General features: G+C 60.8%; 1 protein-coding gene across 6 annotated transcripts; it reads left to right on the top strand.

The window, feature by feature from the left end:
* The first annotated feature begins 201 nt into the window (after positions 1-201).
* ADAM33 (ADAM metallopeptidase domain 33) lies at positions 202-14595 on the top strand. 6 transcript variants are annotated; one of them, XM_053200190.1, is made up of 22 exons: positions 203-1224; positions 3455-3534; positions 5809-5885; positions 7827-7902; positions 8095-8171; positions 8257-8446; positions 8667-8732; positions 8814-8885; positions 9072-9238; positions 9326-9410; positions 9509-9651; positions 10192-10369; positions 10485-10574; positions 10811-11006; positions 11133-11241; positions 11336-11534; positions 11638-11715; positions 11798-11906; positions 11990-12137; positions 13446-13537; positions 13671-13793; positions 14049-14595. In XM_053200190.1, the coding sequence occupies exons 1-21, from the start codon at positions 303-305 to the stop codon at positions 13754-13756; spliced, it is 3240 nt and encodes a 1079-aa protein (XP_053056165.1). In that variant the 5' UTR covers positions 203-302; the 3' UTR covers positions 13757-13793; positions 14049-14595. The 6 variants fall into 6 exon arrangements, with proteins under 6 accessions (XP_053056166.1, XP_053056165.1, XP_026925451.1 ...); XM_027069650.2 differs by having other exon boundaries at positions 204-1224; positions 7824-7902; positions 14052-14595; XM_027069649.2 differs by having other exon boundaries at positions 204-1224; positions 7824-7902.
* Positions 14596-14845: the final 250 nt, after the last annotated feature.

Below are 14845 nucleotides of genomic sequence, written 5' to 3'. Positions count from 1 at the left end.
CGAAGCAATGTAAACGAATCTCAAAAACATAGAGAGAAGGAAGCCAGACACAGAAGAGCACATGCTTTAGAATAACATTTATATGACGTTCTGGAAGAGGCGAAACTAATCTGTAGGCTCAAAGCCTATCCCTGGCTGCCTGGGGCTGGGAGAGGGAGAGAGTGACTGGGGAGAGGCACAGGGGAACTCTTGGGGGGAGGGGGGGCGATGGAAACTGAAGCTGGAACTCTTCCTAACCGAACCGCTGCATTTACTACTCCGAATTTACTACTCAGCACGCAAATCTTCAAAAGAAGAAACGGATGCTACCAAAGCCAAAAGGAACCCCCACGTCTGGACCTCCGTGGCTTTGTGCAACTGTTCCCTCCGGCCACCACCAGGGACAAGGGCTGCCCCGGCCCTCAGCCAGGAGCCTGTCGGCCTCCTCGCCTTTGCGGGGGCATCAAGTCCCCGGGACTGCGGCTGGACCACCATCGCGCGCCGCGGGGACAGGGGCTGGCGGCCACCGCGATGCAGAGGCAGGCGAGCTCCGAGCCGGTCCAGCCGAGCTCCACACCTGCCAGTTGCGGTCGCCCGGCCTCCCTTCTCCTAGGGGCACTTCCGCAGGGTTCTGGCCAGGGCGCGTCTGGGCAGGACTGGTGGCCAGGCGGGGACAGAGAGGTCCGCCCCAGGAGACCCCAGAGGGGGGCGCTCCCTGCGCAGACCCGAGGGGCAACAGGTGGCCCCCAGCCCTGGTCTCTCTCCCCCCACCCCCAAAGGTCCTCAAAGGCCCTTCCGAGGGGCCCCGCCCCATCCCCACTCCACCCCGCTCCGCCCCCCGCGAGGAGAGGGCGCAGAGACCTACCCCCGCTGGTTGGCGCGGGCAGGTCCCCCGTGGGGCCGCACGGATTCCGCCAGCCCTGCTCCCGCCCTTAGACGGCGGCTCCGGCTCCCCGAGGGCGCACGAGGTCCGGCCCGCTGCCAGGGTGCGGCGGATGGGCTTCGGGGCTCCGTGCGGGGTGGCGCGGGAGGGTCGGGAGGCGGCGGGCCGGCCGCTCTGGCCGTGGGTCGGCCCGGATCTAGCCGGGGCGGAGCCGGGAGCCGGGAGCCGCAGCGTGGACACCGAGGCACTCACAGCTATGGGCCGGGGGTCTCTGAGAGCTCGAGGGTCGCAGGCGTCGCTGCTGCTGCTGCTGCTGCTACTGTGGCTACCTTTGCAGGTGTCGGGGACCGAGGCGTTTCAAGGTGAGTGGGATGTGCCCCGCGGGGCAGGCCAAGTCACGGTCAGGGGATGGAGGGCCTGAACTGCCCTCCCCCCACCCACGGTGGCCGGGAGAACAGGGCTCGCCCAGGCTTTGGCAGGGTCTCCGTAGGACCTGCCCAGGGACTGTCCGCCGTACTTGGGCTGGCTTGGAGTCCAGACTGACACACTGCCCAGCTGACACAGTGCCAATGGCAAAGCAGTTGTGGTGGTGGTTGGAGGGGGTGGGGGGCGTCTCCTCTAAGCAGCTGCCCAAGTCCCCAGACCCCTCTTCTAGGGTTCTCTGCTCTGACCACCCCCAGACCCCACCCACCAGTGTGGACTTCTTCCTGCACCTCCATCCCTTAAGGGCCAGCCCACTGTTCCCCAGAGTCCCTGCTGTGCCCTCGGACTAGGGGGCCAGCTGTGGCCTCCACACTCAGGCTGGCCCCCATGCTCACCCCACACCCCAGGGCCTTGGGGCAGTGTGTGTGTGTGTGTGTGTGTGTGTGCGCGTGCGCGTGTGTGTGTGTGTGTGTGTGTGTGTGTGTGTCGTTCATATTGTCGCCTTGTTTGGTGAGATAACGAAGGGTGCTCCGGACAGGCTGGACCCTGGGAAGTAACCTCAGCAACCCCGGTGGGTAGGAGAATTGGCGGGGTCCTGGATGTGAAGTGCCCCGCCACCTGCCTGGGAGGACATCAGGGGGGAGGCAGGAAGGGCTGGGCTGGGCTGGGCTGGGTGGCCTGGGAGTGCTGGGTTCCAGAGCACTGTGGGGAGTACCTGTAGGGATGGGGTCCTCTTCTGTTCTGGGGCCAGGAGGGGGTGGGATGATAGCCCTTATGCCTTTGAGGATGGCTGCTCCCTCCTCCTCAGCATGGGGTCAGGAGAGGGTGATAGGACCCCTGGGAGGAGTGGAGAGGGGCTTCGTGCTCCCCGACACCACACTGGCTCCTCCGTTCAGCTCCCGCCCTAATCCTCCTCACCACAGCTCTGTCTGCGCCTCCCTCTCCCTCCTCACAGAGGCACACCCTCCCCTCTCTACTGAGGAGGCTTAGGGCCAGCAAGAAGTACTTTTCCACACCCAGTTAAGTCCTCTCTGGGCTGGGAGACACCCCTTCCCCACCCTGCTTACCCCTCCTCCCAGAAGCACTCAGATCCCTCCCCACCCGCCTCCCCGCCGCCCCGCCCTGCCCAACCGTGGCAGCCCACTCATCTGATCAGGGAGGGCTTCCTGGGGGAAGGGGATTCCTAGAACTGTTGCTATTCCAGGTCTTTGATGCTGGGGTCTGGGGGAGAAGATGGAGGAGGAGAAAGGACTTGGGGTGGCCTGGCAAGAGCTGAGCCACTTCCACAGTCTGCCATCTCAGCGTGGGGTTGGGGCAGGCTGGGTGCTGGGGAACCGTCAGTCCTGGGAGCTGGGCTTGCCTCCCCAGGGATTGTGTCAGAGGGCAGGGAGGGCTGCCTACAGGCTCTGGGCTGCCTGGGGCCTGGCTCTGCTGGGCAGCTGGGCGGGGGTAGTGAGGGTTGCTGGAACCCACTGTGGGGTGGGGGGCTGGGAGCATTCCAGGGGAGCATTCCAGAGCCTTCTGAGTAATGCTTGGCTCTGGTATTCCTCCAGGGCCCCCTTAAAGCGCACCCGGCCTGGGAGCACTCAGGCCCCCCCCCCCCCCCCCGGGGCCTCCCCACCTCCAAGATCCAAGAAAGGGGCTTCCAAGCTAGGGTCGCTGGAAGTCCTGCTTCCAGCATGAAGCCCCCAAGGGAGCTGTCTGGGCAAGGTGGGCCGCCCAAGACATCTGGCTGTTGTTTTTCTCAGATGGTGGAGGAGACACAGGCACCCTCTCTTCACACATCTCTCACTCCAAAGGCATCTGCTGCCCAGGCTAAAAATACCCGAGGCTGCCTCCCTCTTCCTTCCCCCCTGCACTGGGGGCTTGGTCTCTTCCTTGTGATCTCTGACCCCCAAGCCTCCCCCAGGTCAGTGGGGCCTCTGTCTTCCCCAGCTGAGCTATCCTTCCCAGGCTCCTCTGTCTCTGTTCTGCCACCTCCCTGGTGGCTCCTCAGTTCCAAGGATGCCCGAGGAGCGGCCACCCTCCTCCAGGCTACACCTCTGAATAATGAAGGTGGAGTCTCCTGTTCCTCTTTGCTGATGTCCTATCACCTCATCCCTCTGTCGTCCCCTACTCCTCTATGTTCCTCAGACTTCCCCCTCAGCTTTTACTCTGTCTTCACCCCAGGAGGCAACCCTGGAGAGCCAGTCACCCTGCACTGGGTCCTGGATGGACGACCCCGGCGCACGGTCACCCTGGACGAGCCGGTCAGTGCCAGGTCGTCCTTCCCTTTGCGGGGGGCCCGGGGTCTCCCAGCCCCTTTCCCCGTCTTCAAAGTTTAGCGTGGCAGTTTGGCTGGGGTCTTTTAGGCCCCTTTCCGGAGGTTTGGCAGGTGGGGGTGGGGAGACACATGAGATCACAAGAGCCTGCACGCATGGAAGTCATTTTCAGGCTTCCTGCCCCACCGTCCGCTTCTCCCTTCCCCCCAGAATTATCTAGGGGAATTATCCTCCCCACCAGGCAGAGATAGGGCCAGAATTTGTGAGCCCTGAAACTTTTCAGGGACCTCTTTATGCAAACACCAAAATATCTTCCTTTTGCAAAGTTTACCAGAACGTGTTACCCTGCAGACACATTGCTGTCTCCTCCAGTAACACTTCAGCCTCCCTGGCTCGTGCAGAATCCACTTCTGACCAGGGGGCACTGGTCACTCTCCTAGGGCAGGCCCGCCTGATTTTGCTTCTCCAGGATGCTCTGCCCCACTTGCTGCCAACACCCACCCATCACACACTTCCAGAATAAGCATGCTCCCGTCTGTATGTGCCACACAGCTTTGCTACAAATCAGGAGGCCAGTGCCCTTAGTATCCCCATATCACAGAGGGGCAAACTGAAGCCCTGAGAGGTTGGAGAAAGTACCCAAGGTCACACAGCTCTTTAGCCCAGAAGCCTGAGATCCACTAAGGTCTGAAAGGCTTCTAACCATTGGCCAATGTCCCCCAATTTTAGAGAGCCCTCTTCATCCTGAATTTTCAGGTAAAAGGCGACAAACCACTGTCCAAGCCAGCAAGGAAGGCAGTAGAGCACTGTCATGAAGGCTGGAAGGCCCCCATAGGCCCAGGAGCTTTTAACCTAGGGCCTTACTGGGTCCCCCAGACCCTCAGGGGTCCCCATTCAAGCATGGTGCTGACCCGGGCTTTGAGCCAGGGCATCACTGGCAGAGGGCAAGGCTGGGCACATGCTGGGCACCTCCCTCCCAGTCCAGCCTAGGCTGTGACAAGGAAGGGCATCTCAGAGGGCCTTGCTTTCCCCTGCCTCCCCCCCTCCCCCGCCCCCCCCCCCCCCCACCGCCGGGAAGCCTGCCAAGCTGAGGCCAGCAGACAGAGATGAGGCAGGGAATCCTGTCCAAGAGGCAGGAAATACCCACATTTCAGGTTAGGGATGGGGTGTGTAGTGAGGAGCAGGGTCACCAGGAGGGCAAGAAGCAAGGAAAAACAGCAGGACAGAGAGAAGGGAGCCCAGGGTGGGGGTGAGATAGGAGGAGGCTTTCCATCTGGGGCTGCTGCCTGCGCTGGGTACAAACCTTTCTCCAATAAAGTAAGTGACATTCCAGCCATGTGAGCTCATGCTTGGGGCCTTGGGGTGGGGGGCTCTTGGCTGGGGTTGCGGGGTTGTCTGCCTCCCACCTGCAGAGAAAGGGCCCCCACAAGAATCTGAGCCCCTTGGCCCGGGGCCCAGCCCGGTGCATGGTGCAGGGAAGGGTGAGGGCCAGCATTCCAAAGACACAGCAGCTCTCCAGGATGCTCCTGGGCTGGTTCCAACTCTGGGCCCCCAGCCAGGCAGAGTGGACAAGGTAGGGGGGCCGGCAGATGGGGTATTTCCACAGGGTGGGAGAGGCAAACAGGCTAGTGAGAAGGAGAGGCTGCGGGCTGGCCCAGGCCAGCCTCCTGTGACATCTAGCTGAGATGTTTTTTCTCTTGGCCTGAGGTAGGGGGTCAGGGTTTACTTTATGGTCTCAGCAAAGCAGGTGTGGGGCAGGCCTTCGGAAGGCTAGGGGAATTTTCAGTTTGTCAGAATTGAAGGAGGAGGGAGTAAAGTCTGAATTCTGCAGGAAGTGGGGAGCAGCAAGAAACGAGGCTGTAAGGAGGCCTGAGCCTGGCTACCTAATGCTCCCCCAGCCAATGTCTTCAGGACCCCATTGTCCTCCCCACTTCGAGGAAGCCTTCCCGCTGTGACAAAGGAGGGAGGGCCAGAGGAAGAGTCCAGTAGCCTTGGGCAAGTCAGGGTACCTTCCTGGGACCCCTCGTTTCGTTCCTCTGGAGGATGAGGTGTGCCCCTAGCAGGTTATGTCCAATGGCTGTTGTCAGAACCAAAACCGTCCCGAGTTTGGGAACATATTTGCCTGCATGTTCTCACCCCCACATCCATCCACACCTACCATGACCAGTGGGGAGCCTGCTGCCCCCTGCCCGCTGTGCTCTCCTTCGCCAGCCAGCTCCACATCCCACCTGCTCCCTCAGCCCTACTCTCCTTCTTGACTAGGTCTCGAAGCTAGACATGGGGCTGGTGGCCTTGGAGGCTGAAGGGCAGCAGCTCCTGCTCGAGCTGGAGAAGAACCAGTGAGTACCAGGCAGGGGAGGGGGCTGGGAGCCGAAAGCAGCTCCCGCTCTCTGGAGGGGATCAGTGCTGGGGGCAGGGATGGAGGGGAACCCCTAAGGCAGGCTGGATGGGGCGAGGGCTCCAGACGAAGAGGTACAGGAATTGTCCTGCCAGCCCATGACTAGCTCCCTCAAGGCTGAAGTAGACTGCTAAGCCTGGGTCAGCCCTGCTGTGGGGCACACCCTTCATTCCAGCCCCAGGATTATCTCGTTAGCTTCCTGCCAGAAATGAATGAGCATCACCTAGTGGGTGCTCACAGGGTGTGCTGAGTCCAAAGAGAATCCAAAATGGATTCCAAAGATGGGCAGGTGCTCGGGGCTGAGGTGAGGTGTGGCCTTTGTAGGTCAAGACTCCTTCAGGAGGCAGGGATTTGTCTGGCCTGCCTGGAGGGTCTCCATCTACAGGGAAGGGAGCAGTGGGAAATGAATTTGGGGAGTCCCACTAAAGCCAGATCACAGAGGCCTTTTTTTTTTTAATTAGAGTGAGAGTGAGAGTGAGAGCAAGAGCGCGCGCGCTCGTGTGCAAGAGAGAGAGAGAGAGAGAGAGAGAGAGAGCAGGGAAGAGGGGCAGAGGGAGCGGGAGGGAGAGAATCTCAAGCAAGCTCCATGCTCAGTGTGGAGCCCATTGTGGGGCTGGATCCCACGACCCTGGGATCACAACCTGAGCTGAAATCAAGACTCAGAAGCTCAACCAACTGAGCCCCGCAGGCGGCCCCACAGAGGCCATTGTAAGGCTGAGTGTCTTTGCAAAGCCAAAGATTCTGAGCTGGTGAATGAGTAGGCAGTGTGGGGCTGGGTGGGGTGGGTGTCCATGATGGAGTGTGGGGTCTGGAAACCATCCAGATGGAATTATCAACAGCCATCGTTTGTCGAGGGCTCGCTTCATTGAAGACACTGTTCCAAGCACTCTACACATGTTGGCTTCTCCCCCATGGAGCCAGATGGACCAGGAACAGTATCTAGTTCCACCACACAGAACCATAGTTCCTCTGAGGTTCAGTGTCCCCACACATGAGAGGGGGTGACCACAGCACCTGCTCTTTGGGTTGAGTCTGTGCGTGGAGTGGGGGGGGGGGCAAAGCTGGAGAAGGTGGAGGAAAGACTAGGAGGTGGAGAAGCAGGCACCACAGGTCTTTGGAGTGGTCTGGCAGTAAAGAGGTCAAGGCGAGGTGGGGATGGAGAATTTTCTTTACAGAAGAGACATTAGCTCACAGTTGATCCACCTTGGTGGGAAGGACCCCGGAAAGATGGAGAAGGAAGGTGAGATTGTTAATGGAGTGGGGTCTGAAGAAGATGGGGATGGGGCTCCCTGCTCAGGTGGGCAGGCAGGAGCAGCTGTGGACAGGTGGGGATTCTCTTTTCTCTGGAAGCATGGGGTGAGCATCACTGAAGGACAGCTGGGGAGAAACGTGGGGTCTGGGGGCCAGAGAACAGAGGCCTGACAAGGGTGGGCATCGGGCAGGGCCACCCAGGGAGTTTACTGCCCTTCCTTGGCTCCAGGCCCCACCTCCTCCTCAATGTCTCCTGAATCCTCCCTCCCCAAACCTGTGGAAGGAGCTGCCCACCATAGACTCCACAGGGACCACAAACTGTTTCTCCATTCCTGCTCCTCCCTGCTGCTTCCCACACACCCACTTCCCACACCTCAGCCCTCACCAAGGCTCCTTCCTGCACCGCCCCCCCCCCCCCAACCTTTCTTCCTCCAGCCCAAGGTTTTTCTGAGCTGAGCAGCACACAGTCGCTCCTGTCCCTTCCCTCAGATACATTTGGGTGCTTCTCCAGGGCTAGCCCTATGCCTCACTCATGGAGCTGCTCAATTAGCATTCAGGGAGGAAGGCTGGAGGGCATCCTGGAGGAGGCCTGGCTGAATTAGGTGACCCTTATAACACCCCCTCCCAGCAGGCTGCTGGCCCCGGGATACACAGAAACCCACTATACCCCAGATGGGCAGCCAGTGGTGCTGGTCCCCGACCACACGGTGAGATACTTCCATGGGCTCTGAGGACAGGGTAAGGGATGCTGGGGGGGTGCACTCCCTGAGGACCTCTCCACCGTTCCTTTCCCATTCGCCTCCTCTTTTTAAAGAGAGGCTGGAGCCAGCCCCGCCTCCCACCAGCCCCTCCCAGTTCAGCACTGGCTGAGATTTGGGGCTGGGTCCCTTGCTCTCCAGGACCACTGCCATTACCATGGACGTGTGAGGGGCTTCCCTGACTCCTGGGTAGTCTTCAGCACCTGCTCTGGGATGAGGTGAGGAGTTCTGGGGGAGGGGGCTGGGCCTGGGACTGGAGAAAGAGTCCCCTCACACCCCCCTCTGCACTCTTCCGAACTCTAGGGGCCTGATCACACTGGGCAGCAATGCCAGTTATTATGTGCATCCACGGTCAGCTGGAGACTCCGAGGACTTCATCACTCACAAGATGTTCCCAACCAGGCAGCTGCTCAGCTGGAAAGGGGCCTGCGGCCACAGGGATGCCGGGAGCAAAGGGGACATGGCCAGCCTTTCTCGTGCCACTCAGATCAAGGTCAGGGGCACAGATAGGGGTGGGAGTGGAAATGGAGTATCCATAGCCCTGAAAATCGGAAAAGACAGGAATACACAGCCCCAGTTCAGGGCCTCCTGTCCTGATATTTTTATTTGGAGGCTGAAGAAACAAGTTCCAGCAATTTTTAAAGTTAACTTTGTGCTTCCTGGGAATTGGGGTTGGCAGCCTGCCACTCAGCGTCACCATTGCCTCATCCCAGGACAGGAGGGAGGTCCGCAGGAGCCCGAGGTTCTTGGAGCTGTACATAGTGGCTGACCACACACTGGTGAGCAGAGGCCCCAGGGGGGTGGTGAGGTGGGATGGGGCCAGCTCAGCCTGCCAGGAACTCTTCTGTATGTCTTTCCAGTTCTTGACCCAGCACAGGAACTTGAACCACACCAAACAGCGACTCCTGGAGGTGGCCAACTACGTAGACCAGGTTGGGGTTGGCGGGAAGAGAGTCCTAATGGGGGTGACTGCGACATGGGCTGGCAAGTCCTGGCAGGAGGTGGCAGGGTTGGAGATGAGCACAGACTATGGAGCCGAGAGGAGAGGGCGCCCCTGGGGAAGAGCACAGGCACTGTGGCACATCTCGTCCCCCAGCTCAGCCTGGTCCCGTCCACAGATTCTCAGGACTCTGGATATTCAGGTGGCACTGACTGGCCTGGAAGTGTGGACAGAGCAAGACCGGAGCCATATCACGTCAGACGCCAATGCGACGCTCTGGGCCTTCCTGCAGTGGCGCCGAGGGCTGTGGGCACGGTGGCCACACGACTCCACGCAGCTGCTCACGTGGGTCCCCTCCTACGCCCAAGTGGGTCCCCGTCTGGGCAGCCCAGAATCCTGGCCCCACCGGGTCACGCTGCGTTCTGCCTTCAGGGGCCGCGCCTTCCAGGGCGCCACTGTGGGCCTGGCGCCCATCGAGGGCATGTGTCGCGCTGAGAGTTCAGGAGGCGTGAGCACGGTGAGCTCCACCCGGGACAGGAGGGGGCGGAGAGGGACAGGGTAGGAGGCATCCCCGCAGCCCCCAGTGACGCAGTGACCGTCCCTACGCCCTCCCAGGATCACTCAGAGCTTCCCATTGGCGCAGCAGCCACCATGGCCCACGAGATAGGTCACAGCCTTGGCCTCAGCCACGACCCTGACGGCTGCTGCGTGGAGGCGGCGGCTGAGCAAGGCGGCTGCGTCATGGCCGCGGCCACCGGGTACAGACGCCGAGGTCGGGGGCCGGGGGCGGGGGGCGGCAGGAGTTCCGGGGGAGGCTCCGCTAGACCAGGGGACCTTCCTCAGCTGCCTTTCTTTGGGAGAAATGGTTATCCCTCGATTTCCTCTTCCGTAAAATAGAGATAGTGGTCATAGCACCCACCCCGAGACTTCTTTATGAGGCTTAAAGGGAGGAAACGCAGAAGTGGATTCTCAAAAGTATGGAGCTTTTCAGAACATCCTAGCAAGGATTCTCCAACCCCGGGAGTAACGGCGCTAGGTCGCGATTTGACCTTGAGTGCCGGGCTGCCTGGTCCTGGCGTGACACCCTCCCGTCTCGGGCTCGCCGTGTGACTATGTACAGTTTACTTGCCCTCTTTGGCCTCCGCGTGTGGAGGATCCCGGCTGCCTGCTGCTTAGGCGGTTTCTGCGCATCCAGGGGCTGTGTGGCCAAGCACAGGGAGTAGTGGCGGGAGGGGGTCGCAGACGAGCAGGGGATTGAGGGGGGCGCGGCACGCCCGACGTCCTTCCCCCTCCTGTAGGCACCCGTTCCCACGCGTATTCAGCCCCTGCAGCCGGCGCCAGCTGCGCGCCTTCTTCCGCAAGGGGGGCGGTGCGTGTCTTTCCAACGCGCCGGACTCCAGGGTCCTCGTGCCTCGGGCGCGCTGCGGGAACGGCCTCGTGGAGGACGGCGAGGAGTGTGACTGCGGCCCCAGCCAGGTCAGGTCCGCGCTCCCGGTCCCCGGGGGCCGAGGCTGGCGCCCCGCTCGCCCCCTCCCCTGGGGTCTGGGTCGCTGCGCCCTCATCTGGTCCTACACCCTCTCTCCGGCTCCAGGAGTGCCCGGACGCCTGCTGCCTCGCCCACAACTGCTCGCTGCGTGCAGGAGCCCAGTGCACACGCGGGGACTGCTGCGCGCGCTGCCTGGTGAGGGCGTGGGGGGGCTCGGGGTGAGGGTTAGGGGGCGCTCGGGAGCCGGCTGTTGGTCTTGGCTGATTGGCGCCCTCTGGTGCCCCTGCTGGTGCTGGCTCTGCTCTGCGCGCGGGCCCGCCTGGCCTCACCTGGCCCTCCAGCCTCTGAGCCGCTGTATCGGCGTGGATCTCTCAATGTCCATTGTCTCGCTGTCCCTCGGCCGCCCTCCCTCCACCCGGTCCCCTGCGTAGCTGAAGCCGGCTGGCGTGCTGTGCCGCCGAGCTGCTAGCGACTGTGACCTCCCAGAGTTCTGCACGGGCACCTCCCCCTACTGCCCCCCGGACACTTTCCTACTAGACGGCTCTTCCTGCGCCAGCGGCCGGGGCTACTGCCGGGATGGCGCGTGTCCTACACTGGAGCAGCAGTGCCAGCAGCTCTGGGGGCCTGGTGAGACTACCCGAGTACCGCTGGCCCCATCCTCGGGAATGCACCGTTTTCTACGCAGGGGAAGAAAGGGGGGGTGGGGGTGGGGGTGGGGACTGAAGCCAGTGCGGTCCGCCCATGCTTCCTCAGGCTCCAGCCCAGCCCCGGAGGCCTGTTTCCAGACTGTGAACTCAGCAGGAGACGCCCATGGAAACTGTGGCCAGGACCGCAAGGGTGGCTTCGTGCCTTGTGCGCAGAGGTGGGGAGTGGGGCGGAGTTAGGGGAAGCGGGGTGGTGCACTGGGGCAAGAGGGACGCTCTGGACATGCGGTCACCCTCCACTTTCGTCCCCAGGGATGCACAGTGTGGGAAGCTGCAGTGCCTGGGTGGGGAGCAGCGCCCACTGGCACCACACACGGTACCGGTGGACTCCACGGTTGGACTAGGCAGCAGCGAGGTGACCTGCAGGGGAGTCTTCCTGCTGCCTGGTGTCCAGCTAGACCTGCATGACGTGGGCCTGGTAGAGCCAGGCACCCAGTGTGGCCCTAGAATGGTGAGCCCTGTGAGCCCTGCACACCAAACCCTTCCCTAATGCTTGAGTCCTGTAGGCCAAAACGTCACTCCCCCTCACTGCCTGGTGCACACACCACCCATAGGTGTGCCAGGACGGGAGCTGCCAAAACACTACCTTCTGGGAGCTGGAGCGATGCCTGACAGCCTGCCATGGCCATGGAGTGAGTGGCCGGAAAGGTGATGAGGGGGTGGCCTTGGACTTCCTGATCCCACGGGGCCTTCCTTCTCTCTTCCCCTGTGTAGGTTTGCAACAGTAACCATAACTGCCACTGTGCTCCGGGCTGGGCTCCGCCGTCCTGCAACAGGCCAGGGTTTGGTGGCAGTGTGGACAGCGGTCCTATACAGCCTGAAAGTGTGTCCAGGGAGGGAGGGGGTGTGGGGAGGGGCTGAGGCAGGGCACATGCTGAGGACGCAGCCTTACCCTGTTGTCCACAGACCACAAGGCCTTCCTGCTGGTGGTGATCCTTAGCTTTCTGCTGCCTCTGCTCCCCGGGGCCAGTCTGGCCTGGTGCTGCTACCGACAGCCGGGATCCCGTCTCCAGCAATGCCTCTGCGGCTCAAGGAGGGGTCCTGCATGCACTGGGTAGGCTCTGAGCCCACTCCTGTGGTTGCTGCTCTGCAGAACTCTGCTGGACCTGGGGGAGCTGGGGTGGGGTCCTTAGACCTTCCCCCCAGGAGCAGAGGGATGGGCAGAAGCAAGTGGGAAGAAGCCCTGAGCAGGAGGCCACAATGGCCTCTGTTGGAGCCGATGATGTGGACCCCTGTGAGGCCCTCTTCCCCTCCCCGTTAATGTGGTTCAGCCCCCCCCCCCCACCTGTTGTGTTTCTCCCACCAGGGGGCTGCCTCATCCTAGACTGCCATTGTTCTGCCAGCTAAGAATGCAGTTCTTGCTCCACTGTGCCCTTCCAGACTTTCCTAGCCTCTCATGAGTTGTCAGCCCCCTTTCCCACTTCCTCTGCCTAAATCTTTTCTGTACACCTTTAAAGTCCCCAGATGCTGGACCCAGCACACACTTTTTATGCCTTACCGCTGGTTAGTTATGGCACTGGCTGCCCTTGTGCCAAGGGCCTGTCCCTAACCCAGTTCTCCATGACCTGGGAGGAGAATCACATAATACCTAAGCATGGTTGACCTAGGGCTGGCCCCTTCAGTGGGGTGCTGGGCAAGGGAGGCACCCCATGGCATATCTGACACTCCCTGGACTTGGGAGTGCTCTGGGCAAGCTGCCAGAAGGGGCAGGGTTTGGGCTCGAGATTGGGGCAGAGGGCATCCCAGACAGGGGCAGGGCACCAGCCAGGTCCCAGGTTCCGAGACGGGCTTTGACACAATGAGCAGTGATTGCAGGTCAATGGGGGAGGAGCAAGGTGGTCAGAGTTTGGTGTGTCAGCATAAGGGGGTCTAGAGACGGGGCAGGGTGGGGGACAACTGTATATCAGCACTAAAGCAGAATCTTATGGACGACGGAGACTGTTTCAGAGAGACCGCAAAGGAAGTGGCAAGGCGCTGGGCAATGGGGCATGAGCAGCCAAGCATGGCTTGGAGCCATTGAGGGCAGCAGGGCTACCCAGTGACAAGGGGCGCAGGCATGGCTGCGCCTGGGGGAGGAAGTCCACCCCGCTTTGGAACCTGAGTGATGCCAAGATCTGGGTGGTGCCAGGGTGCTGGGGTGATGGCAGAGCTTGGGAGAAATGTCAGGGCTAGAGAGAAGTGCCGGTGGTTCTGGGGAGGCAGGAGCCTGGGCCCAGGGGCCTCTCTCAGGAGGGAGCAGGAAGGGACCTGGAGGGAGTGACATGGAGCAGAAGGGTAGAGACTTATTCAAGCAGAACTCAGGCTGTGCGCACCTGCTCAGGACCACTGTTCTGACCTCCTGCCCTCTTATCCCGATGCTTAGGCCCAAAGATGGCCCACACCAGGACCCTCCCCCTAGGAGCGTTCACAGCATGGAGTCAGGCCCAGCAGCCACTGAAGAGCCCGGACTCTGGGGTGAGTGAAGCACGGTAGGAGATGGGGAGGGAGGTGAGGGTGGGCTCTTGCCTTCTGCCTCCTTCTAGACGCCCCCCCTCCCCTTCATTTATCTCCCAGTTACCTTGAGGCCCCTGTCCCCACCCTGCTCCAGAGACTTCTGCCTGTGGTCACAACATTTGTCCTCCACCCATTGCTCCAGACCTTAAGAACTCTGCCAGAGCCCAAGAGCCACCTTGAGAAGCCTCTGTCCTGTTGCCTTGCCTGCAACCCCAAGGTAGGTAGAGACCCTCCCCACCTCACCCACCCATCTCTGTTGTCCCTCATCTGCCCTCCCCTACTGAGGTTGTTTGAGCGTTATTATGCAAAGGAGATGTGACCTTGTGGAAAAGCTACTGTCATGGAGACCAGAAGCTGGCAGTCCCTAGGGTGGGAGAGAGAGAAGTTGTATCTCTTTCTGGGTCATCGGTCCTCACTGAGGGAGCAAAAGGGATCCCAGCCCTCAGGGGTGACCTCTCCTCTTCATTTGCAGCAGGTCAAGTCTAGAAGCCAAGATCCTGTCTCTGGTGAGAGGGGCTCCTGAGATGAGGATACTTACAGACAGGCGACTGCTGACAGCCACCACAAGAACTTGGTCTCCCAGGGGCAGAGCCAGTGAATCACACTTTCTGCACTTTTGCAGCCTGCAAGTTTCTTCCCTGAGTCGAGCTCTGCCCCCACCCACTTCAGGACCCCGGAGCCTTATCAGAAGATGCCCAATGCTGCCCCATTCCCTATGGCTGGGGGGATCCTGGTAGGGTATATATTCCAGCCCAAGAATCTATCAGTCCAAGGAGCAAAGGTCATGTAGTCACTGACGTCCTGTCACCAGGGGAGGCTGGGTCATTCTGGGCATTGGGAGAGGTCTCTATCCAGGGAACTTGGGTGTCTCTGCATATGTATTTTACCTAGACCCAGCTCTGCAGAATCCAGTGACTGCTGGGCCAGAAGCCTGGGCTCCAGGGGCCCTACATTTCAGATTGAGTCTACTTCCCTGGAGCCTGGCCCTTGCAAAAACAAAACAAAACAAAACAAAACAATCCACAAAATCCTTGGGATCCTCCTCCCTCCCTTTTCCTGCCGTGTCCTCCAGATGCTTCCTCAGCCTCACCTCTGTTATCGGTCCTCCACCTGAGGTTTTGGAGGAATGTGGTTCTGCTGTAGCCCTCTCACTTTGGACATTACTCAGCCTTCCCTCCATTCCATGGGAGGGGACAGTAGGAGCTGTTTTAAAAAGGATACCAAAGTAGAAGTCAGAAGAAAGATATGCTGACCTCAAGCTTCTGTGAG

This window comes from Acinonyx jubatus, chromosome A3, assembly GCF_027475565.1.
Source record: "Acinonyx jubatus isolate Ajub_Pintada_27869175 chromosome A3, VMU_Ajub_asm_v1.0, whole genome shotgun sequence".
NCBI classification, from domain to species: Eukaryota; Metazoa; Chordata; class Mammalia; order Carnivora; family Felidae; genus Acinonyx; species Acinonyx jubatus.
This window is presented reverse-complemented; position numbering and strand designations above follow the sequence as displayed.